Raw genomic sequence first — 27,100 nt, forward strand, 5'->3', positions numbered from 1 at the left:
TAGAGATTACTTTTTAAAAAAGATCATTTTGTGATAGAACTCGGATTTTTGTAAATACTTTGAGATTATGGACCCGAAATATGAATAAATCAGCAGAGATAGTTTCGTAATTCCTCAGATAGTTCAGATTTTAAAAGATGACATTAAAAAAATACATCTCCACCTACATAATTTACTTTTTCCATACTAACAATAAAATTGTGAGTTAAAAATGTGAAAATCACCTATATTGTCACCATCCTGATGGTTTTTTTGAATGTTTATTTTTTTTGAGAGCGGGAGTGTGCCTGCACACCTGCACAGCACAGGCAAAGGAGTAGCAGAACATGGAGAGAGAATCCCAAGCAGGTTCCCCACTGTTGGGGCAGAGCCCAGAGCTGTCAGTGCAGAGCCTGACACAGGGCTCAAGCTCACGAACTGTGAGATCATGACCTGAGCCAGAATCAAGAGTGGGATGCTTAACCAACTGAACCACAGGCATCCCACCACCCTATGTTAACTGTTCTCCTTTGCTGCTGCTTTTTTGTTGTTAATATTGCATCCATTGATAGAGGGCTTTGATGTATCAAACTTTACCCATGTTGCTACACAGTCATCATAAATAGTTGTAGAGAATGAATGGTATATTATTTGTGTTTCTGTACCGTAAGTTAATAAATGGCTGGACATTTAGGTTGTTCCTACTTTTAAGTGTTTATATTATAGTGATGGTGGCATTTCAGAGGGTTATATGTATTTCTTAGATGTGATTCTTAGAGAAGGATGTAATCCTTTTGAGAAGAGTGTTAAGATAATAGATTAGCATGTTTGTGTGTGCTGAATTTGCTGGCCTTTAGCAGCTGAATGTTTCTCCATTTTTAGGGACATAACACACGTAGTCATTTTAAATGCTCCCCTCACTCCCTAACAATATGTGGATTCTGAGGGACCTTGTTAGTGATGGCTCTCTGTTTTGGAGCTTTTTACTTTCTGTTTTGAGACCACTTGGGATTTGAGTTAAAAGAACTTTGAAACAATTCTTTTACCAAAAAATCAAAATTACTCTAAGATTTTTAAAGAATATCATAGGAAAACATGTTTTTTGTATATTTTTACTTTTTTGGGGGGTAATTTTAATGAATTTATTAGCAGGTGATTCAAAGTTAATTATGCAAACATAATGACATTTTTTATATATTTGTGTTTGTATGTTCTAGTTATAGGAGTCTAACAGGTTTTCACAAGTGAGGGAAGATTTTGTTATTGAGTGAATTTAACATGGAATGTAAATTTTGAATAATAGGCCATAAACATGTATTTATTATAGATAACTTGAAAAAGCTATGGTGATCAAGTTTTAGCTTTTAGATCTTTGTTTATATCAAAAGAAGTGTTGCTGAGAGCATTTACTTGAATTTAATGTATAGAATTGAAAATCTATAATCACCTATTACCTTTTATTCTAATAATTATGTGTGAATGTATTTAACAAACCTTTAATGGCAGTATACTAATACACTTGAGCTTAAGGAAATGGTTTTACTTTAGAGTATATTCAAACTGTCTACAAATGTGTTACTTAGTTTTCTACAGTAAGGAGAAACAAACTAATTGTTATTATATGTATTTTTTTCTTAAAAGGAACATAGTGATTAAGAGCTAAAGCAAATTTCATTTCTGTGCATTATCTTCCAAAGCTTTTGGAATGTTAACTCTTTTATAGTAGTTGCAGAGAATTTGTACATGTGCTAAGAATCAGTTTTTCCTTGACACTAGGTGAGAGCTCCACCTTGTGATCTTTGAGCATATTTTTTAAAAAATTAGTAACCTATAGTAGTCCAGAAGTGGTGTGATACGTTTGATCATCAGACTCTTACTTTTATTTGAGCATTACATATTCTTACAGTTTTGGGTTTTCCAACCTGGGACAAATGTTATTAAGTATATTTAAAGACTTTGTTTATATAAGTTTTTTAATGTAAGTCTTTGGGGGAAGCAACTGTATTTATATACAGCTGTAGACATTTAAAATAAAAAAATTTATAGCGCTTTCTACAGATAAAAGTTTATATTCTTAAAAAAACCCAGTGCTAATTTACCCCTTGATTCCCCCTCCCCTTAAAGAAGTACAAAGCAGCTTTAATATATATAATGTTTTGAGCTATGAAGAACTGTTTTGGTGGCAAATTGGTTATTTAGATAGTGATTAAAATAGCAAAAACTCAGATACAGGCAATTTGGTATTTATGCTTAATAATATTAGGTGGCAGTATAGATAGGTGCCTTCTTGTAGAAATATATTTTCATGTTTATTGGTACAGGTAGTTCCATAAGGGTAAGGATCTCTCCTGTTCACCACTGTGCGCCCCAGTGCGCAGCACTGCATTTGGCACATGGTATAGATACCTTTAATTGGTTGGATGGATTTTTAATAATTAGAAACTTATTAGAACAAATATTTAACCAGGATAGGGAGTTGGCGAGTTTAATAATTTTTTTCTAAATCTATTAGACCGTGTCATGGTATTTCTTTTTAAAATACAACTTGTAGGGGCGCCTGGGTGGCTTAGTCGGTTTAGCATCCAACTTCAGCTCAGGTCATGATCTCATGGTTTGGAAGTTCGAGCCTCGCATCTGGCTCTGTGCTGTGTTGACAGCTCAGAGCCTGGAGCCTGCTTCAGATTTTGTGTCTGTCTTGTCTGTCTGTCTGTCTGTCTGTCTCTCTCTCTCTCTCTCTCTCTCTCTCTCTGCCCCTTCCCTGCTCGTGCGCTCTCTCTCCCTCCTTCCTTCCCTCCCTCCCTCTCTCTCTCTCTCTCTCAAAAATAAACATTAAAAAATTGGTTTTATAAAGTGCTTGGGGGAGGGCTGAGGACATTGCAGGTAGGCAGACAGAACAAGCACTTCATTTCCATCTTGCCATCTAGATTGCCTGGTTAGTGTTGGTTGGAACTTATTAGCTCTATACTTCTCCAACTCCTTTATAAAAAACAAAATTGTTTCTTAAGAAGTAATTTTTTTTTTTTAATAAGTTGGGATTTTTAGGAGGCTAGAGTGCATCCTACGTGTGATGGCAAGCATCAGAGTTCTGGTGTGCTACTTAGATAATTCCTTAGGTTACAATAAGAATAAAACCAGATTAACAATTTAGTGGTTTTAGAGGAGAACAATCCTGGGACCATGATTTAGTGCAATGAGAAGACCATACTAACGGTCATACCCAAATAAAGATTTTACAATATGAGTACTCTTCAGAAAAAAAGATCAACTCAAAGTAGCAGTATAGACAACCCCTGATTATTCAGGGCTTGATTTGTGGATTACTCATTCTTCTTGTTTCTCTTATTACCTCATTATTTTGCTGTTCATAGTAGCTTCATTAGAGTGAGCTAGGAAATGTAGTGTTTTGAATTTCTATTAATTGCATATTACTAGCTATTTATGATTTTTAGAGACTTAATGGAAAAAAATGGGGCACCTGGCTGGCTCGGTTGGCAGAACATGCGACTGTTGATCTCAGGGTTTCAGCCCCACTTTGGGTGTAGAGATTACCTTAAAAAAATCTTAAAATTAATGGAAAAATTGAATTATCAGTTTCTTGTATAATGTATTTATTGGGAGAGATCATTAGAAGTTAATCAGTATGCAATATTTTAGCATTATTATTTTCGGGGAGCATAGAGAGTGCATGTGTGCGTGCGAGCGGGGGAAGGGCAGAGAGAGGAGAGAGAAAATCCCAAGCAGGCTTCATGCTCAACACAGAGCTCAATGCGGGACCGAATCTCACAACCGTGGGATGGTGACCTGAGCCAAAACCCGCAGGTGGACACTTAACAGACTGAGTCATCCAGGTGCCCCATAATGTTTATTATTAATTAGATATATTTAGTCTTATCTGCTTTTTCTTTAGGTGGCCATCAAGTACTAGATTCACATGGAAATAAAAGAAAAACATAAGAAAATTATAAAAGAAAGTTACACACAAGATTAAGAGCTTCAGACCCAGCCTATTTTTTCTTTCTTGTTACAGACAGACTTATCATTTACTTTTAGATCATTTTCTCATTTAGGATCTGCATCTTTGACCTTCAAAATTAGAAATAATATCCTTCCTATGGCCAAACTAATCTTATTTTGGTCACAAATGGCATCATCTGTTGTCTACATGACATTATTGGTATTTAAATTGATTGTAAGTTCCTTGAGGGAATAGATCAGAGCTAACATTCTTTCCCCTTCTCTTTTCAACACAGTGTGGTATTATCATGACATTATTTATTAATAAGCAAGACTTTGGGCTGCTTCTTTTATTATAGAAGAACCTGCCTTTTTTTTTTTTTTTTTAAGGTAGGCTCTATGCCTAACATGGGGCTTGAACTCATGACCCTGAGATCAAGAGTTGCATGCTCTACAGACTAGGCCAGTCCGGCACCCCTGGCTAGCTCCTTTTAACTGTACGGTACATCATCAGCAAAAAGCTGCAGAATTTTTAGGCGTCTTGTATTATGGTTTTAAACTTGTCATAAAGATTTTAGGACCAGTAAAAGAGTCATATCCTGTTCCTAGTTAGGGCATACATCTCTTTAAGCCAGGCTAGAGAATCATAACAGATTTTAATTATTTAAACCAGAACATTTATTTGTAACTAATTATTGAAATCCTTAAGATGAAACAGATGCTGCAGCATCTGCCCTCTTGGGTTTAAGTGTTGTTCTTTCACGGAATCCATGCTGGAATCTGCAGTATACAATTTTTAGGTGCCTCATTTGATCAGTCCCAGTGGTATTTCATCTTTTAGCCTTGGCACTCCAGTTATACTTTCTCTTCCCCTTGGCAGGATTATTTACTACAGGTTGGCTTTTTTTTTTTTTAATTTAAATTTCTTAAAAATATGTATTTATTTTTGGGAGACAGAGAGAGTGCAGGCAGGGGAGGGGCAGAGAGAGAGGGAGGCATAGAGCCTGACGTTAGGCTCAAACCCATGAAGCATGGGATCATGACCTGGGCCGAAGTCGGACGCTTAACCTACTGAGCCACCCAGGCGCCCCACCACAGGTTGACTTCTGAAGGTGGTAGGCCGTGGAGCCACGGTGGCGGCACAATGGGGGCGTCTTATTGCCACGCTTTCCAAATGATTACATCCCCTTCATCATCTCGTTTCTGTGCCTGAGACCAAAGAGAGAGAATCATAACAAAATTTAAGAATAATTGTCTGTATTACAGTGTTTTTTCTTTGTAACTGTTGTTGCTACGGTGGGGCTACATCTGTTTATAACAAATCCACATCTAGAAAAAGCAGTCAAATGCAAGGGGAAAAAAATCCATATTTACTAAAGGACAGTAGCAGGCACTGGGAAATTTAGTTTTTGTTTTGTTTTGTTTTGTTTTGTTTTTGTTTGTTTTAAGATTTTAAGTAATCTCTATACCAGAACTTACAACCTGGAGATCAAGAGTTGCATGCTCTACCAACTGAGCCAGCCAGGTGCCCTGGAAATTTAATTTTTGAGTATGGATATCCTTCCCAATATTTTTCATTTGTTTGTAATAAATATGGCATCCCTTCCCTTAAAGGAATTGTTTGTCTTAGAAGAAAGAAGCAAACCATCATTTTACCCACGTAAATATATGAATATATTTCTGACATTGGGGTGTTCCAGAAGATGATAAAGAAATGATAGCAGCTCCAGAAATACCAACTGATTTTAATCTACTACAGTAAGTATATTATGAAAATTTTTAAATACTTGCTTTTTCCACGAAATGGGAAATATAGTATATTAATTTCAGTTAAAGTTAGTTCAGAAGATCTAACGTATAAGATAGAAGATAAGCATGTAACTTTGAAACAGTTTATATGAGTGCTGGTTTGTCTCTGTAACAGCAATTCCATGGTTTTCTGTACTATGTGTTAAATTTATTTTTTAATTTATTATTTTGCCGTGTGATTCTTTGAATCTGTACTTGGTTTTACAGTAGCAAACTGTTTGAGGGAGTGCTGTGAAATTCTTAAAATGTACAGTGTTCTCATTAGTAAGGAATATGTACCACATAGTAGCATTTAGGATGTAATATCAGATTTTTGTTATAAAATCCAATGAGAATAGGGTAAAACAAATCTGGGAGGGTAGGATATACTCTTCATATTTTTTTCCAGAAACAAATTACATGCTTAGTGGTCCATAAAGTAACTTCAACATAGGTATTTTCTTTTACCCTTGTTCTAAAAGCTACCTATACTCCTTATTCAACTTCTATTCTAACTACTTTTTAGGATTTGATGTAGGAAGGAATTTGAGCTACTGTATGTAATAGTAGTTTTCACACTAAGCTGCAGTTTCCTGAGGTGCCTCAGTGAAAAGTGAAACTTTAAACTGCCTTTGGATCCCCTTAACTTTACACACATATACACCATAGTATATTTGCTGTTGGAATTTTTATAAGACTTGATTTGAAAATAGTTTGGTTGCTAAAAATTGTGAAAACATTAGATAGATACCTTTGTACATAATGGTTGCCAGTGTCTACTTTTGATGCTGTATAGATTTTCATGTTTATTTATAAAAATTACAAATTTTTAATTTTAATTTTATTTTAGAGAGAGAAAGGGGGATCACAAGCAGGGGAGAGGGGCAGAGGGAGGGAGAGAGAATCTTAAGCAGGCTCATGGAGCCAGACTCAGGGCTTCATCCCACAACCGTGGGATCATGACCTGAGCTGAAATCAAGAGTTGGATGCTCAACCGACTGAGCCACCCAGGCGCTCCTAGGTTTTCATTTTTGAAATAACTTTATTATTTTCAGTGGAGACTATGGGGGGTCTACTGGGATGTTGCCAATATTTCAAAGTATGTTTTTTAATGTGACTTCAATCCCAGTGTTTATTAATTGTATTTTAAGATTCTTGAGGGACATTTCTTATTTTTGTTTGAGGGAGGATATGGGATAGTCTTAGGAAAAAATAATTTTTGGTTTGACTATTGTAAAATTAGGAAATTTCTTAAATTGTTAATTAATATTGGAGCCAGTTAAGACTGTATATAGTATAGGGGCATCTGAGTAACTCAGTCGGTTGAGCGTCCGACTTTGGCTCAGGTCATGATCTCGCAGTCTTTAAAGTTCAAGCCCCGGGTCGGGCTCTGTGCTGACAGCTCAGAGCCTGGAGCCTGCTTCGGATTCTGTGCCTCCCTCTCTCTGCCCCTCTCCCACTCCCACTCTCTCTCAAAAATGAGTAAACGTAAAAAAAAATTTAAAAAAAAAGACTGTTCATATTATAAACTAGACTACTATTAGACTATCTCAAGTAATTAAAGACTGAAATAGGATAATGGATAAGTGGGAATTGTTGTGGAGGTAGAATAGCACTATTTGGTGGGGGATGAGATGGGAGCCAGGGTAAAGAGAAAGGAGTGGGTGGTTCAGTCATATGATAGATGACTCATGAAATTTCAAGCCACTAAAAGGTTAACCTCGTATGCTCCATAAACATACTAGCATAGGCTATTTTACCTAGGATAGGTGGTGGTGTTCTTTTGATCTTAAAAGCAGAGGAAAACACTGGAGGAAGACAGACTTTCAAGAATATTTCTTCTCTGGTTGGGGATATTTTAGACTCTTATCCTGATTACTCCAGATTTCTTCATAAGGTTCTCCAGTTTGTAATCAAACCTCTAGTGGCTCATTCTTTTAGTTGGGATAGCCTGGAGATGAGGATTAGGAGTGTAATTGAGCCTGTGATTACTCTGTGGCCATTGGAATATTGTGAAGACTAGTTATTGTTTGCAGATTTACTGCAGTTCCTGAGCTCTCTAAGAGAGATGGTGTCCCACAGATGTCTTGGGAAGGAAGAAGTATTATTTATATTCAGCAGATCCTTAAAAACATTTTTTTTTTTGCAAGACCATATAGGTATGTGGGGAGAATATTGATGACAACAATCTTCCTAAGATGTAACAGGCATGAGGTTTTCAGGGTTAATATTATAGTAGTCGTTTAGGTTTTGGTGCATTAACTCTGGGAAATGGTATTTATTATAAGCCCTTTCCTCACAGCATTATAGGAGATAGTTAAGATTGCCACTATCTTCAGTACATTGTTTAAATTACTTTGTATCTGAGTGCTATAAATAGTAATTTTTTTCCCTGCTAGCACCTTAACCATTATTATACGTATGTAAAGTATTCCTACCTCATAGCCTCCGGACAACTGGTTATTGTGGCAATAAAAATGGAAATAAAAGAAATCTAGTTAGAGAAGACTAGCTTTAGAAAGATAGCTTTAAATTTTGATTGCATTTATTTTAAGCAAAACTGGTATGAGGTTTACATATTTGGAGTGGCAAACTTTTATCTTGTATGGGTGTGGCTCAATCCTAAAATCCATTATGACCCAAATTCCAAGTATGCCTTGGCTTAAGCATTTAAATGAGATTATGTTACTACTATTTAGATACAGAGACCCATATTTACATATATATGAAGCATTACACATATGTATTTAAATTAGTCTTCTTCCTCATGTGTATGAAAATCCAGATAATACAAAACACCCCACCTTCTCCAAAATAAAGGACTTTACTTCTTGTACGAGAATGAAGAGACTTGAGAGATTTCATTCTTTCTTGCATATACATTGTTTGTAGATGAGAAGATTGAGAGATTGTCACTTAAGATCACACAGTTTCTTAGTACTAGAATCGGTTCTTCTGACTATAGCTTACCACCTCTTTATTTCAAAAAGGATTTTGATCAATTAGCACACCTGTATTTCAAATGGCTTAGTTTGTAAAAATGTTGTATATATACCTTTCAGAAATACATGTTTTGTATAGTTATATTTAGATATACAAATATTTTTTGAGTGAGAGAGGAGTGGTCAGAGGATCCTTAATATTGCTAAAATTCCCTAATATTAAGTTCATCTAGTTCTTAGTGTTAAAATACAGTTTTCTGAGCACAGTGGTGTTTCAATCAGAAAATGAAACCAGCAATTACAATAGAACACAATTCCTAGGGTTAAAATTTTGAGAACCATTGGTTTTGTTTTTGTATTTTGGTTAAAATTAACAAAATAAAAATGTTTAGATATTTGTGTTTTAGATTATTGTTTTTGTAGTTATGTAATTTTATGTTTGGGAATGTGCTGTGGTATGATGCTTTGGGGAAGCATCTTCATTATATTTAATGAATAAGAATTAATTGAAAATAATTAATTGAAAAGAATAAATCAAACCTTTCTGTTAGAAAATATGGCAAAAATTATTAACTCCACCAATGTTTTTTAAAAAAGTTGTATTTATTTTTGAGAGACAGTGCACAAGTGAGGGAGGGGCAGGGAGAGAGTGGGACACAGGATCTGAAGTGGGCTCTGCACTGAGAACATTGAGCCTGAGGTGGGCCTCCAACTCACAAGCTGTGAGATCATGTCTTGAGCTGAAGTCAGATGCTCAACTGACCGAGCCACCTAGGTGCCCTAAATTCCACCTTTATTTCTAAGGAAATGTTTTTGTTGTTTTTTTTTAAAGTTTATTTATTTATTTTGAGAGAGAGAGAACATGCGTGCTGGAGGGGCAGAGATGGAGGGAAGGAGAGAATCCCAAACAGGCTCCCTGCTGTCAGCACAGAGCCCGATGTGGGACTCGATCCAACGAACCATGAGATCATGACCTGAGCCGAGATCAAGAGATCAGATACTTAACCAACTGAGCCACCTAGATGCCCCTATAAGGAAAGTTTTAAATAATTGCTTATCTTTCTGTCACAGGGAGTCAGAAACACATTTTTCTTCTGACACAGATTTTGAAGACATTGAAGGAAAAAACCAAAAGCAAGGCAAAGGAAAGGTATGTACAGACTATATTTTGGTTCTTAAGGTCATTTGTACACACACACACACACACACACACACACACACACACACACAAATATAGTTTTAGTTGTATCTCAGATATTCTATTTTGTTTTTTTTTTTAATTTATTTATTTTGAAAGAGAGAAAGGCAGGGAGAGAGAATCTCAAGGAGGATCTGCACTGTCAGTGTGGAGTATGATGCAGGGCTTGAACTCATGAGCCATGAGATCATGACCTGAGTCCAACTCAAGAGTCAGACTGACTGACTCTTGCAGCCCCAGTCAGATAGATACTCTCTTTTAAAAATGCTTTTTTCCTGGATTGGTGTGGTAAACCTTCTGAACACATATGGTTTCTTTGGCTTCTAGGTCAAATATCTTTTTTTTGAGAGAGAAAATAAAAAGGGCAGCACAAGCAGGGAAGGGGCAGAGAGAGAGAATGAGAATCCCAAACAGGCTCTGTGCCATCAACGCAGAGCCCGATGCAGGACCTGATCCATGAACCATGGAGCAAGAGTTGGACGCTTAAAATCAAGAGTTGAATGCTTAACTGACTTAGTCACCGAGGTGCCCCTGGGTCAAATATCTTTTGATTATCTATTTCCACTAGTGTAAAGTTGAAATTAATAACACATCATTGTTTCTTTTTTTAAAAAAAAATTTATTAAGTTTTTAATTTTAATTCTAGTATAGTTAACATACAGTATTACATTAGTTTTAGGTGTCAGTATAGTGATTCGATAATTTTATACATTACTCAGTGCTTGTCATGGTAAATGTACTCTTTAAACCCCATTGCCTATTTCACCCATCCCTCCACATACCTCCCCTGTGGTAACCATCAGTTTGTTCTCTATAGTTACGAAGAGTCAGTTTCTTGGTTTGTCTCTCTTTTTCATTTGTTCACTTGTTTCTTAAATTCCGTATAGGAGTCAAATCATATGGTATTTGTCTTTCTCTGACAGACTTATTTCACTTAGCATTATACTCTCTAGCTCCATCTATGTTGTTGCAAATGCAAGATTTCATTCTTTTTTATGGCTGAGTAATATTCCATTGTATATACACGCTACATCTTCTTTATCCATTCGTCTATTGATGGACATCTGTTGATGTGCTGCTTCCATCATTTGGCTATTGCAAATAGTAGTAAACATAGAGGTGCATATATTGTTTTGAATTAGTGTTTTTGTGTTCTTTGGGTAAGTACCCAAATCGTTAGTGTGATTACTGGATCATAGGGTAGATCTAGCTTTAGTTTTTTGAGAAACTTACATACTGTTTTCCACAGTGGCTGCACCAGTTTGCCTTCCCACCAACAGTACACGAGGGCTCCTTTTTCTGTACATCCTTGCCAACACTTGTTTCCATTTCTAATAGATTCTTTTGTAAAGCACAGTATGCTAAACACAATGTAATATTTTGTTGGCTTTACACATGAGTAGTCAAATATAAAGCAAAGCAATAATAAGATGTCCTATTCTAAAGATGTAACCTATAACCAGTTCAAGTCTAATAGGTTACAGTTGACAAGAGTTTCACTTTTTATAAATAATGCCAAGGATAAAAACTAACAAAGTAAGGTTCTGAGTCAATAGAATGCAAGTTTAGAATATGAGTAGTTAGCCTGAGAGCTCTGGACAACTTGGTGAATGGGTGAATTATTTTGATGATTTGGAAAGTACACTTGACCCTGTGCATGTGTGTGAATACATTGTACAAAAGCTGATTCATTTTTGTTAACCATTTTCTTTCCCAAAATGAATTTTGGATTTATATTTTCTTATGACATATTTACTTAAAGTCTAAATAACAGAAATGTAAAATGAACAAAGTAAAATTTCCCTATAAACCTATCATACAGAGGTAATGTATTATTTAAACATTTTGATGAACATACTTTTTTTATACATATACCTGTCTATAAACATGCACGTAGAATTTTACTTAAATGGGTTTATACTATGCAGACTGCTTAATTTGCTTTTAAAACTCAATAGTATGTTGTCAGCAGCTTTCCTATCAGTGAATTTTTGCTGTAATTTCTAATGTTGTCAAGGCATCACATTTTATGTATGGAATATAATTTATTTAACTAGTCCTTGGAATATATTTTTAGAGTTCACATAATCCATGTTTCATAATTTCATATGCTTTTTTAGTCTGTTAAAAAGTGGAAGTTTTGAGACAGAAAAAGTGTGAATGAATAAAATGTTAACTCAGAACTATCCAAAGACAACTATAATTCTAGTGGGTAGTTTATGGTTTATTCATTATAAATCCATGTTTTCTTGTTCCACAAATATCTTGCAAAACTAAAAATCTGCTTTTGACTTTGATTTCATTTACAAGGTGGGATAAGACTAACAGTGGCATCTGAATAGAGGACTCCCCAAAGTTACTGTGCCACAGGTTAACTTTATATAAGCCACTGCTATGAGTGAGGTGTTAGGGGTCAGGTCAAGGATTTATTATAATAGTAACTTGGCGTTTTTTTTTTTTTTTTTTTTAAGTTTATTTATTTTGAGAGAGAGAATACATGCGAGGGAGGGAGGGGCAGAGAGGTGGGGAGAGAATCCCTCAGATTCTGTCAGCACAGAGTCTGATGTGGGGCTCGATCTCGAACTGTGAGATGATGACCTGAGCTGAAATCAAGAGTCAGATGCTTAACTGACTGAGCCACCCAGTCGCCCTGGTAACTACGTTTTGACACTATACTATGTATATCCCAAGCACTGTGCTAATAATATTGTTTGTTTAACTAATTTAATATTTGAACCACCCTGTGGATTAGAAATCTTCCTTATTTTTATAGATAGGAAACTGTGGTCCAGAGGAGCCCGGTGCTTAAAGGATTTGAGCCCACATGTTGAAAGATGGTGCTCTTAATCCACTGTAGTATGCTAGCTCATAGTCTTTCTTTAGAGATGTTTTTCATCTAGAAGATTGTACCCAGGTTAGCATGTTTACTTCTTGTACTTCCTGTGTTATCATTCCTTGCATGTTGTTTTCTAGCATAGCATATTCATTGAACCATTTTATTGTACTAATTAGTTTTCCATACCAACAGGGAGTATTGAAGCATGTGATAGATAGATTGCAAATATATAGTTCCGTTTAATTAACATTAACATTTTATACTTTTCTAGTGTACTCCCGGTAGTTGATTTTTTCTTTCACCCTTATCTGAAATCCTTCTACTGGGGACAATAACCTTTCATTCTACAATTAGTAATTAATGACTTAGTTTCGCAAAGGCTGCGTCTCATTAAGAAAGTAATGTAAGTTAACAAGTAATATATTTCAGTTGTTAGGAAGGAGTTTGAAGTAGTTATTATGAGTAGGGTGGTTTTGGACTCTTGAGGAAGGACCCTCGATGGAACAAAGTATAGACCCATACGGGCTGTCAGCAGAAATACATTTGTAGACCTGGCGGTAGATTGGGGGTTTGTAAACTATGACCTGTTTTTATACTGCCCATGAGCTAAGAATGGCTTTTATATTTTTAAAGGGTTATAAAAATAAACAAAGAACATGTGACAGAGATGGAATGTGGCTTGCAAAGCTTGAAATATTTACTGTCTGGTATTGTACAGAAAGTTTGCCGATCCTTGCTCTAGATCATAGAAACGTGTAGGTTGAAAAGAGACCTAGAAATCATCTATTCTAATCTGTAAAGATTTAATACAACTCTGACATTTTAGAAATGAGGACTCTGAGTTAGGGAATGACTTGCTTTTCTATAACAAGGTATAAAGGCCGTGGGAGGTATTTTATAACTGAGGCATGTAGGCAACCTTTTCACTGGTTTATGAAGCCCCCAAACCCCCAATATTGACAGCTTCCTTATAAAGGTCCTTTGTTTCCCTAGTGTTCATTAACTGAATTTTCATGATAAATAAGTGTTGAGCTATCACCAGTTGTACAGAGGAACATGATTTTTTAAATTTGAATTTGCCTTCACTTATCCAGAATGAGAATCAGGTTGATACACCTGTTCATCCTTTTTAGAATTCCTTTGTCAGTCCGCCACAATAATTTGTAAGACTAACAATAGAATTTAAAAGTTTGAACTAAATATGAGCTACTTACTTGATGAGGTGTTTTGTTATTCTTGCTGCCCACTCTAGTCTGCACCCTAAAGTATACAACCCTATGAGTAGGCACAGTTTTATCCTCACTTTACCAATGAGAAAGTCTGCAGCTCAGTGTGGTTAAGTAACTTGCCCAATATCACTCAGCTGATAGGAGTAAGAATTTGGACCCATGCAGTCTGTCAGTCTGCAGAGACTGTGCTCCTAACTGCAACCTCATGTGAGGTGTCCGATAGGATAAGTAAACAAAATGATACCACAAAGAGGCTGTCTCAACATACGTGTATGGCACTCCTCTTTAGCTCAGGTTTAGGCATGTTATAATTATGTACCCTTTCAACTGCTTCTGCCGTAGCTTTGTTTTGAATTTTCAAGGATGATATAACTTACCCAACTTGTATTTTTATGCAGACTTGTAAAAAAGGCAAAAAGGGCCCAGGAGAAAAGGGCAAAAGTGGAAATGGAGGAGGAAAACCTCCTTCTGGTCCAAACCGAATGAATGGTCATCACCAACAGAATGGAGTGGAAAACATGATGTTGTTTGAAGTTGTTAAAATGGGCAAGAGTGCTATGCAGGTAATGTTTATCGTATTCTTCCCAGTTCATTTGTACATTTTAAACTTTAGTGAGTTATATGAAATGCTGGAGATTTTGAGTTGCATTTAAAAAATTTCTAACACTACTTATTAGAAAAAAGCAATAAAGTCATCAGAAAACTAGGGATCTGTCCATTCAGACATAAGACCTTTAAGCTGTGTCTTGAGTCATTTTCTACTGCATTATTTTGTTTTCATGGTATATAATAAAAAATTCTTTGCTCAAAAAATATGCTGATGTAAACTATGAGGTTTTAATTTCCCCTGAATTTATATGTCTACCATTAAAATATGAAGTCCTTTGCCCATATAGAATTCTTGGTTGAGTGACCTAATATAATCACCATCCACTTTAGTGAATTGAATTATGTTGATCACTGTTATCTATTACACATTTTATTACTTGTGCTGTTTCTTAGCAGAAGAGTAAAAAGTGAGAGTCATATCCATGTCAAGTCATCCTAATTTTGTTTCTTCTGCATGATTTTGTGACAAGAGAAGAATTTAGGCTTTACATTGGAGACTAAACCTGTACTGTTTTAAAAAATTGAATAAACACTATACTCAAAGAAAATACATGCTTAATAAGGTTATTATTTACTTTATAAAAGCTACAAGGAATCATTTTCAGAGAATTAATTTTAATAAAAAAAAAGTGCACATGGATTGATTTTGGAGAACTAGCCATTTAAGCTTTGTGTTATTAAAAAGTAAATATAATTCTTGTTTATAAATATGGACTTAATATGTATGGTTTTGTAAATAAATTTTAAGTATCAATTAGGACTAATAAATAGCATTTTTACATGTATAATAAAAATTGTGTGAGCTGTTACCAGTTGTACAGAGGAACATGATTTTTTAAATTTGAATTTGCCTTCACTTATTCATCTATGGTTTGCTTTTTATATAGTTGTGATGAGGGTATGAATTTTATTTCTTTAATGTTTTAAATGACTATTTCATATATACATTTGATATTTTAAAAAATAACATCTTAATTATATTACGGTGCTATGGTTTACTTAGTCGTTCCCTAATTTAAAAAGTTATCCCCCTCTCTGTTGTTCCCATGGTTTAATTTTATCAAAGAAATAAATTGTCTCAGTTACGTCATATATAGTATTTCATTACTTTCTTTTTTATTTTTATATTATACTTTTTTTCTATAATATTTTATTTTAAGCTGTTAAATGCATTAATCTTTTTTCTGGTATCTTTCATTTTTGTTAACATCAGAAGTCTCAACTTATATCCACAGCTAATTAGACTGTTCTAATTTTGTCTGGTCTGTAGGGTTTTTGTTTAACTTTTTGGCTCATCAAAAATTTTTAATAGAAAATGTGAGGATTTCACTTTATATTTAATTTTTTTGTTAATGGTATCTCAGTGTTTAAAGAATGAACATTTTCTTTATTTTTGTGATTATGGTTTGTCACATATGAAGATTGTACCTCTATGCTACTTGCTTTTCTATTTCTAAAAGTGTTTTCACCCTTAAAAGTGGAATGTCCACAGTATCTCTCCATTGATTTCCCTGAATTGTCTTCTACCTCTAGTTTGTTTTGTGTACTCTTACTTGTGTTATCTTGGTAATACAAAATTTGATCAAGGAAGTCTCCTGTTTACAAGCTTCCAACAGTTCTTCCTTATCTAAAAGTTCCAGCCCAGATTTTTTTTTATGGTGTGCTTGCTCTTCCCCAGCCACAGTATGTACTCTGCTTCCACCCTACCCAGCACTCCCACACCTTTCTTGTCGTTTTTTCCCTTTGCCTGGAATAGCCTTCTTTCTTTTCTTTTCTCCTTTTCTTTTTTCTTTTTTCTTTTCTTTCTTTCTTTCTTTCTTTCTTTCTTTCTTTCTTTCAGTATCACATAAGATTGACTTAAATCATATGTCACTCTTTTGAGAAGCATTCACAGGCTCTGTCTCTTTCTTTCCTTGAATAGATTTCTTACTCTCCTCTTTCCATTATAGCACTTAGTATATTGTATTATAGGTATGCATATGTCTGAAAATGCTTCTGGGTTATTAATTTCTTGACCAGGGACTGTGTATTATTTAATACATGAAAGTAAGTACAAGACTGGCCATTGGTTTTCAAATAGTTTTTATTTTATTTTATTTTATTTTATTTTATTTTATTTTATTTTATTTTATTTTATTATTTTTTTTTTAAAATTTTTTTTAACGTTTATTTATTTTTGGGACAGAGAGAGACAGAGCATGAACGGGGGAGGGGCAGAGAGAGAGGGAGACACAGAATCGGAAGCAGGATCCAGGCTCTGAGCCATCAGCCCAGAGCCGGACGCGGGGCCCGAACTCACGAACCGCGAGATCGTGACCTGAGCCGAAGTCGGACGCTCAGCCGACTGAGCCACCCAGGCGCCCCATCAAATAGTTTTTATTTTAAAAAAGGAGGGATCATGCATGCCTGTGCCCTTAGTTCTAGTAGATAATATATGTTGAATCTTACTGAATAAATTTTTAGCAAGTTACTTGATGAAAATTTTAAAATATTTTAATGTGTTAGCTTGTATTTATTACACCATCCTTGTATTCCTAGTACAAATTTTATTTGATCTTTCTCAGTAACCTTTTAATGTGATGTGATCTTTTTGTAAGATTTCATTAAATATTTTTGTATCTTTATTAATGAAAATAGCCCTTGTTCACTTGTCTGTTGCTGCATAACAAATCACTCCAAGCTTAATGATTTAAGAGAACAATCATTTTATTAGGCTTAATGATTCTGTGTTGGTCTAGAATTCAGATGGAACTAAATAGGGATGAAATTGTCTATGCTCCTATCCATGATGGCTGGGGCCTTACCTGACACAGCTTTAATGCTTGGAGGTTACATAAACAGTTAGGGACTATAATCATCTGGAGGCTTCTTTATTGATGTTTGGTGTCTAGTCTGGAGTGACTTGAAGGCTGGGCACAGCTGGAACTGTTACCTGGAGTGTGCACAAATGGCTCTTGCATGTGGCTTGGGTTTCTTACATTATGGCTTCTGTGTTTGGATAGTGTCCTGAGCAGGAGCATCTAGTTCTCTAGTGCTCCAAGAACCCAATGCAGTTGAATGGTGTTCAGTGACTTACCTTTGGAAGCATCATTTTTACTGCCTTCAGTCCTAGATAAGAGAACATAGATAGACCCCACTTCTTACTGAAGAACAGTGTCCAACATTTTGGGCCATATTTTAAAACTCCTACAGTCCTGTAATATATTCTTTTGGCATTTATTAACTGTATCATATTTGGGAATAATCCTAAGTGTGTTAAATTGATTTAGTTAACATACCTAAGCTGTTGTAAAGTACAGAAAAGGACTGAAATCTAGAAATTAGGTAAAATTGTAGAAGATTTCTTCTCATTCTCTGAGCCAGGTAGTTCTTAGATAATACTTCCTTTTTATTTTCTTTAATGTATATCAAATTGTACATATTTTATTCATTTAGTTTGTACCCAGGTTTTATATTTGTTGGTACAGAAGTTCAGTGTTTTCCCCTCTTGACATTTTGGTTTTTTTAGTAGCTCTTATTTTTCATCCTAATTTTTAAAGCTTGGTTTATTTAAAAATAATTTTCATCAGCTTTGTGGTTTCCTCTTCTGTCCCCCAAAGAATAAAGTGCTGCTTTATTTTTTTTAGCTCTGTCCTATTTACAGAAAATATAATGTTGAAACATACTTCACATACCATAAAATTTACCCTTTACAATGTAAATTCAGTGGTTTTTAGTATATTCACCGAGTTGTGTAGCCATCACCACAATCTAATTTTACAATAATTTAATTTTTTTTGTTTTTGAGAGAGCATGAGCCGGGGAGGGGCAGAAGGCGAGGTGGGCAGAGGATCGGAAGCGGGCTCTGTGGTGACTGCAGTGAGCCAAATGCATGGGTGGAACCCATGAACCTCAGGATCATGACCTGCACTGAAGTCAGAGGCTCAACCACCTGAGCCACCCAGGCGCCCCTAATTTTAAGATGTTTTTAAAGAAAGAAACCTTGTGCCTCTTAGCAATCACTTTCTCTTCATCTGCCCCACATCTAGGCAACCACTAATTGGCTTTTTATAAATTTGGCTATTCAGAACATTTCATATATATGATCCGTTCAATATTTGGTCCTTTTTGAGTTTTTTCTTTGACTTAACATAATGTTTTCAAGGCTCATCCATATTGTATGTATCATAACCTCATTCTTTTTTATTGCCAAATATTTCCATTTTGTTTATCCATTCATCTTTTGATGCACATTTTGTTTGTTTCCACTTTTTGGCTGTTGTGAATAATGCTGTTACAAGTATTGTACAGGTTTTTGTTTGAACATACATCTTCATTTTGCTTGGGTGATACATACCTAGGAGTTGAGTTGCAGGATCATATAGTAACTTTTTAACCATTTGAAGAGCTGCCAAACTATTTTTCCAAAGTGGCAGCACCGTTATATGTTCTTCACCAGCAGTGTTTTAGCATTCAGTTTCTCACATCCTTGCCAATACTTGTCACTGTATTTTTTATTATAGCCATCCTAGTGGGTGTGAAGTGGTATCTTATACTTTTTATTTCCATTTCCTCGATGGCTAGTTACATTGAGCATCTTTTGATGAGCTAACGGCCATTTGTTTATCTTCTGTATAGAACTGTATTCAGAATCGTTGTCTATTTTTTAATGTTTATTTTTTGGGTGGGGGAGTGGAGGGTAGAGAGAGAGAGAGAGGGAGAGAAAGAGAAAATACGAATATCCCAAGCAAGCTCCACCCTGAACATGAAGCCTGATGTGGGGCTTGATCTTATGAATGTGAGATCATGACCTGAACCGAAAATCAAGAGTTGGATGCTTAACCCACTGAGCCATCCAGGTGCCCCTCTCTGTATTTTTAATTAGATTATTTGATGTTTAAAAATTATTAAATTGTAAGAAAAAATTTTTAATGTTCATTTATTTTTGAGACACACACACACACACACACACACACACACACACACACACACAGAGTGTGAGTGGGGAAGGATCAGGGAAAGAGGGAGACAGAATCTGAAGTAGGCTCCAGGCTCTGGGCTGTCAGCACAGAGCCTGACGCGGGGGGCTCACAAACTGTGAGATCATGACCTGAGCTGGAGTCGGCCGCTTAACCGACTGAGCCACTCAGGTGCCCCGTAAGAGTTATTCAGATAGGCATACCTCAGAGATATTGTTGGTTTGGTTCTAAACCACCACAGTAAAGCAAATAACACAATAAAGTAAGTCAGATGAATTTTTTGGTTTCCCAGTATGTATAAAAGTTATGTTTATACAGTACTGTGCTCTGTTAAGTGTGCAACAGCATTATGTCTAAACTGTATATACTTTTTTCAGAATTTTAAAAAATATTTAAGTGTTTTTAGAGAGAGTGCGAGTCAGGAAGATGGGCAGAGGGAGATGGAATCTTAAGTAGTCTCTATGCTCAGTGTGGAGTCTGACGCGGGCTTGGACTCACAACCCTGGGATCATGAACTGAGCTGAAATCAAGAGTCGGATGCTCAGTTGCCTGAGCCACCCAGGCACCCCTTAACTGTATATACCTTAATTAAAAAATACTTTATTGGGGCGCCTGGGTGGCTCGGTCGGTTAAATGTCCGACTTCGGCTCAGGTCATGGTCTCACGGTCCGTGAGTTCGAGCCCCGCGTCGGGCTCTGTGCTGACTGCTCAGAGCCTGGAGCCTGTTTCAGATTCTGTGTCTCCCTCTCTCTCTGCCCCTCCCCTGTTCACGCTCTGTCTCTCTCTGTCTCAAAAATAAACGTTAAAAAAATTAAAAAAAAATACTTTATTGCTGAAAAATGGTAATCATTATCTGAGCTTCTGGTGAGTTGCCATCTTTTCGCTGGTAGAGGATCTTGCTTCAGTGTTGATTGATGGCTGCTCATGGATTGAGATGGTGGTTGCTGAAGTTTTGGGTGACTGTGACAATTTCTTAGAATAAGACAGCAATGAAATTTGCCACATCAATAGACTGTTCCTTTCACAAATGATTTATTTGTAGCATGCAATACGGTTTGATAGCATTTTACCCACAGTAGAACTTTCAAAAATGAAGTCAGTCTTCTCAAAACCTGCTGCTGTTTTATCATCTAAGTTGATATAATATTCTAAATCCTTTGTTGTCATTTCAACAATCTTCACAGCATCTTCACCTGGAGTAGATTCCATTTCAAGAAACCACTTTCTTTGATCGTCTATAAGAAGCATTCCTCATTCGTTAGAAGTTTTGTCATAGGATTTCAGCAATTCAGTCACATCTTTAGGCTCCATTTCCTCCTCCTTCTCCTTTTTTTTTTAAATGTTTAAGGTGGGGGAAGGGGCAGAGAGAGAGAGAGGAAATATCCCAAGTAGGCTCCACACTGTCAGCACAGAGGCTGACGTGCGGCTAGATCTCACAAACTATGAGATCACAATCTGAGCTGAAATGAAGAGTCATATGTTTAACTGACTGAGCCATCCAGGGGCCCCTTCAGGCTCCATTTCTAATTTTAGTTCTTTTGCTATTTCTACCACATCTGCAGTGAAATTTCTACCACATCTACCGGAAGTGTTGAAGCCCTCAAAGTCAGCTATGAGGGTTACAATCAACAACTTCTAAACTCCTGTTAATGTTGATATTTTGACTTCTTCCCATGGATCACAAATATTCTAAATGGCATATAGAATGATGAATCATTTACAGAAGGTTTTCAATTGACTTTGCTCATATACATCAGAGGAATCACCAACTATGGCAGCTATAGCCTTGTGAAATGTATTTCTTAAATAAGAAGATTTGAAAGTTGAAATTTTCCTGATCCATGGGCTGCAGAATGGATTTTGTATTAGTAGGCATGAAAATAGCATGAATCTCCTATTGTACATTTCCATCAGAGCTCGTGGGTGACCAGGTGCTTTGTCAATAAGCAGTAATATTTTGAAAGGAATTTTTTTTCCTGAGCAGTAGGCCTCAAACGTGGGCTTCATATATTCAGTAAACCATGTTGACAACAGGCTTTGGTGTTCCATTTATAGAGCACAGACATAGTAGATTCAGCGTAATTCTTAAGGGCCCTAGGATTTTTGGAATGGTAAATGAACATTGCCTTCAACTTAAAGTCACCAGCTGCATTAGTCCCTGACAGGAGGGTCAGTCTGTCCTTTGAAGCTTTGAAGACCAGCATTGACTTCTCTCTAGCTAGCTATGAAAGTCTAAGATGGCGTCTACTTCCACGATAAGGCTATTTTGTTTACATTGGAAATTTATTGTTGAGTAGCTGCCCTGGTTAATTATCTTAGCTAGTTTTCTGGATAATTTATTGCAGCTTCTACATCAGCATTTACTGCCTCACCTTGCACTTTGATGTGAAGGAGACACCTTCTTTCCTTAAACTTCATGAACCAACCTCTCCTAGCTTCAGTTTTCCTTCTGCATTTTCTTCACCTTTGCCAGCCTTTGTAAAATCGAAGAGAGTTGTGAGGCCTTACCCTGGATTAGGCTTTGGCTTAAGGCACTTTTGTGGCTGGTTTGATTCTCTTATCCAGACCTGTAAAACTTTCGCCATATCAGCAATAAGACCGTTTCATTTTGTTGTCATCATGTGTTCAGTGAACAACACATCATTTTCTGCAAGAATTTTTCCTTTTCATTTATAACTGGGCTATTTGGCTCAAGAGGCCTGCCTGTCTTTTGGCCCATCTCTGCTTTTGGCATGCCTTCCTTGTTAAGCTAATCATTTTTAGCTTTTAATTTAAAGGGAGAGATGTGCAACTCTTTCTTTCGCATAAACACTTGGAGGTCATTGTAGGGTTATTAATTGGCCTACTTTTAATACTAGTATGTCTCAAGGACTACGCAGGTCTGAGGAGAGAGAGAGGTGAGGGAATCAGAGCACACACAGCATTTATTAAGTTGGCAGTCTTATATGGGCACGGTTTATAGTGCCCCATAACAACTACACTACTGACATCAAAGATCTCAGATTCCCATAACAAATATAGTAATGAAAAAGTTTAAAATATTGAGAGCATTACCAAAATGTGACAGAGACCCAAAGTGAGCATGTGCTGTTGGATAAATGGCTCCAATAGACTTGCTTGACACATGGTTGCCACAAACTTTTAGTTTGTAAAAACAATACAACCCGCAAACAAAACAACCCGCGGTATCTCTGAAGTGCAATAAAACAATATATGCTTCTATATTTTGAGTACAAATGCCTTACCAGATACATGACTTGCAAATATTTTGCCCTATTCTGTGGATTGTCTTTTCTCATCCTTGATGGAGTCTTTTGAAATACAAAAGTTTTCAATGTGATTAAGTGAAATTCGTCATTTGTCTCTCATGCTTTTAGTCTAATATCTAGGAATAGTTTGCTTAACACACAGTTAAAGATTTACTTAGTTGCTTTATCGTTTTAGCTGTTACATTTTGGTCTTTGATCATTTTGAGTTAAGGTTTGTGTATGGTATGAGGTAGGGCCCAACTTCATTCTTCTGCATACAGATACCCAGTTTTGCCAGCACCATTTGTTGAAAAGCTAGTCTTCATTGAATTGTCTTGGCATCAAAAAAATCAAGTAACCATCAATATAAAAAAAATAAATTTTTAGATTCTCATTTTTAGATTCTCATTTTTATTCCATTGATCGACACATTTATCCTTAAGCCAGTATTATCTTGATTACTATAACTTTGGAGCAGGTTTTAAAAATCATGAAGTGTGTGAGTCCTCCAACTTTGTGTTTCTTTTTCAAGATTGTTGGACTATTCTAGGTCTCTTGAATTACCATAAGGATTTTAGGATCAGCTTTCCAATTTCTACTAAGAAGACAGCTAGGCTTTAAAAAAGTTTTTTTTTTTTTTAATGCTGTTTACGTTTGAGAGAGAGAGTGCACAAGTGGGGGAGGGACACACACACATACACACCCACCCACCCACACACACCCACCCACACACACACACGCAGAATCCTAAGCAGGCTCCAGGCTCTGAGCTGTCAGCACTGAGCCCAGTGCAGGGCTCGAACTCAGGAACTGAGATCATGACCTGAGACGAAGTCGGACGCTTAACCGACTGAGCCACCCAGGTGCCCCCATTTAATAGGGATTGTGTTGAGTCTGTAGATCTATTTGGAAAGTATTGTCATCTAATAATATTAAGTCTCCAGATCCATGAACTGTCCTACTTTCTTATGATGTTTATTTAGCCATCAGTTTGCTTTTGTTACTAACATGGGACTATTAGTGCTCAGTGTTGAAAAAAAAAATTGTTTGGTGGTGCATTTTCTCATTGACCCAGCCATTCACATCTTTTAAAAGATTTTTGTTTTCATTTCATTGAAATGTTAATATTCAAGTGTTATTTATATTTACTACCATATTTTAGTGAAAAAATATGGGTGTGATGTTTAATATTTTCTAGGATATCCTTAATGTCACTAAGAAGTAAGTAATTACACTTTATAGAGTTGGGTCCCATAGTTTTCAGATTCCTTTTAATGCAGATTAAACAGAAGATCGATCATCATTTTGTGGCATCAGGTGATTATTTTATTTAATTCAGTTAAAATTTAATTTTAAATTTTAGTACACAAGTATGTATATATTAATTTGAAGTAATGGGATACCATTTAATGTTGAATCTTAATGACTTTAATCACAATTCTTAGAACATTGCAAAAGCTAATTTTTTTTTTTGCATTAGCAAAAGTTAATTTTTCTTTAATTTCCTCCTCTGCTGTAGTCGGTGGTAGATGATTGGATAGAATCCTACAAGCATGACCGAGATATAGCACTTCTTGACCTCATCAACTTTTTTATTCAGTGTTCAGGCTGTAAAGGTAAGATACATTTATTTTGGAAGCAGAATGTTCTCAAATGATCTCTTTCTGTTCCACCTAAATATACATTAGTGCTTTACATGGAAAATAATGCCAAGATATTGAATTGTTTGCATTATAATCATACAAAATGTTAAAGGAAAAAAGAGCAAAGAACAAAATAAGAAAGAAACTCTGTTGAGACCATTGTATTCATATGTGAAAGTTAACTAAAAACTTGGCAATTTATAATTATTATATTACTTTTATTAGATATATTTCCCACTTTCAGCATCTGGTTTTAGGAACAAAGAAATGGATTAAGAAGGGAGGAGGAAGATAATGAAGAGATACAGGTTCAAGTGGCAGGGAATTGTAAAGTGTAGGGAGTTTAAAAGTGCCATGAATAAGAGTAAGTAAGTAGGTAAGTAAGTAACTAAGTTAAGTAAGGTTTTGGTGAACTTTCTAGTTTTTTTTTTTTTCTCTAAAAAGTAGAGAAGTTTCGGAGTGGGGTTTTGTTGAAAATGTTTTTTCACTTTATTTAAAAAGATTTTGAAGTAGGAGTGAGGTAAATATAAAATACAGTAGTGTCTTCCCTGGGGCAAAAATACTGAGTGCAGACATTTGGCAGGGAGACAAAATTATGTAAGTTGGGGGGTGTCATACATCCTGATCTGGATCAGTAAATGATTCAGACAAAATCCTGGGCAGGTTAGGACCTATTTTGTTTCTCTGTAATACTTGGTCCATCCTTGAAATTCTAGAAGATGTTCAGGAAAATAAATGTTACAGAGTTTTCCAAGAGTATTACATTTTTTTTTAAATGAAAGTGGTACCAAAAACAGGCATTAGTAATAAGTCAGGAGGAGGGATGTTTGCTTAAAAATAGATCTGAGAAGTTAAGATGTTAATGACAGATTTAAGTAAATCTGTAAAGAGAATCCAAAGAAGCAAATCATTTATGTCTACTCCTTTAATTCTATAATAATACTTTAAAAGTACTATTATTGAAGTTGTAAAACAAGTCACGTTTTTTAAATGAGTTTTTACTTTTTTATTTTTATTTTTTAACTTTGAAAGTGACATTTTATTGAAAATAGAGTTTACATTCTTCTCACATTACTTTCTCTTCCAGGTAGCATAGGAGTAAAATCCTAATTCTCAAAATTACACCGCTCAGTGTAAAATTTAAATAATCTGTTTATATAAAGACTTTGTTTTTAGTTAAGTTTTTAAAATATTTATCTGAATTTCAGGGTTGTTAACATGTAGTATTCTGTTATTTTCAGGTGTACAGTATAGTAATTCAGCAGTTCCTATGAACAAGTAACCTTTTAAGAAATGATACATTTTATTTGAGGTTGATCACAACATTCAGTGCAGCATGCATACTAGATATTATGTATGAGAGTCCAGACGGATAAAAAATTAACTTGAGTCTTACCTGCAGAATCTCATTAATGTGGTCAGTTTTGAGATTTTAAAAATTGTCTTTTTAGAGACTTTAAAACTTTAGAGTACAGAGTTGCCTAGTTTACTTCTTAGCTATAGGTAGCCACAAGTCAGTATTACAAAATTCTACAGACTCTGCTCAAGAGTGTGTAGTAATGACAGAGTGATGAATCAGAATAACACTTTTCATAAATGAGATATATCAATATTATTTTTATTTTGTCTACGTCCAGTCTATTTTTCTGGAGTAGAAGAAATCAGGTACCTGTTTGTGGTGGTGTGTAATCAAGGGCCCTGTCCTTTTTCTTTAGATTCTTTGACAGTGGAAGGTTGATTAGTTAGGCTCCTTATTGTAGTTTTAAAGCAAGGCCGTAGCCAGAGCATTTTCCTTTAGCAGATTCATTCCTTTTCTGGCACCAGCGTGTTTTATGAATCAGGAGCCTGCCAGTTGAGCGTTTGGATACACTTGGTCATAAACTAGGTTGTCCAGATTTTTAAAAATTGAAGGTGTTGAAAACTTAAATTATCAGGTATATTTAAACACTGCCATAATATCTATTTTAGAACTAAGAAAGTTCCACCAAGGAGAATTTATCATATAATCCAAAGTTAAGCTCATTAAATGCTTTCAAAACATACTCAGCATAATTTAAATTGAATTCTTTTATAAACGAGTTAGAAACATCGTTATGTATATGTATTGTACTTTAACCTTTTGCTTTTGGAGTCCTGATTGTCATCATGAACATCAGTTATTTTACTGTAGTTTTGCCTTTAGCAGCTATTGAGGTGTGGTGGGATATTTGGTGCTACACTGAAGGCTTCAGGCTGCTTTGTGGTGGCTGAATGTGGCCAGTGTTTCCTTCTTTCTTTCCTGGTCAGCTGTCACTTTTCAGTTTATCAGCTTTCAGCAGTCTGTCTTCATCTCTTCTACAATTTCTAGGCAGTGCCTTAGGCCTGGTGTCTTAATGGCACCTTCACACCTGCCCCAGGGGATACATGCACGGAGTTTGTGTCAGCTATTTTTTTTTCTGCTTATTTTTGGGTTTCTGGCTGTTATATGGTCAGTGAGATCAGAGAGGAGCTTTAGAAATGGGACACTTGTCAAAATGTATGCAGCATGTTTGCTTTGAGATTTATTTATTATATGCATGTTTATTTTGTAGAAATTGTTTCAGGGATTGAGTAACATGTCTTTCTATAGCATTGCCAAGTTTATAGCACCTGGGTGTAAAGTGTAGGAAGGTTCTGAAGATGGTATATCCATGATTCTAGATTAAAATAAAAACCTTTGGAATGTTTTTGAGAATGT

The 27,100-nt window shown here is 35.7% G+C and overlaps 1 protein-coding gene across 9 annotated transcripts in view; it reads left to right on the forward strand.

The window, feature by feature from the left end:
* STAG2 (stromal antigen 2) overlaps positions 1 to 27,100 on the forward strand; it is a 137,536-nt gene that overhangs the window by 45,125 nt on the left and 65,311 nt on the right. For all 9 annotated transcript variants that reach the window (XM_042973900.1, XM_042973907.1, XM_042973908.1 and 6 more), the window contains 4 exons: positions 5,548 to 5,691; positions 9,735 to 9,813; positions 14,325 to 14,489; positions 24,261 to 24,357. In XM_042973900.1, coding sequence (XP_042829834.1) covers positions 5,648 to 5,691; positions 9,735 to 9,813; positions 14,325 to 14,489; positions 24,261 to 24,357 — 385 coding nt within the window. In that variant the 5' untranslated portion in view covers positions 5,548 to 5,647. The remainder of the gene's footprint in view (positions 1 to 5,547; positions 5,692 to 9,734; positions 9,814 to 14,324; positions 14,490 to 24,260; positions 24,358 to 27,100) is intronic.

Source organism: Panthera tigris, chromosome X (genome assembly GCF_018350195.1).
Source record: "Panthera tigris isolate Pti1 chromosome X, P.tigris_Pti1_mat1.1, whole genome shotgun sequence".
NCBI lineage: Eukaryota > Metazoa > Chordata > Mammalia > Carnivora > Felidae > Panthera > Panthera tigris.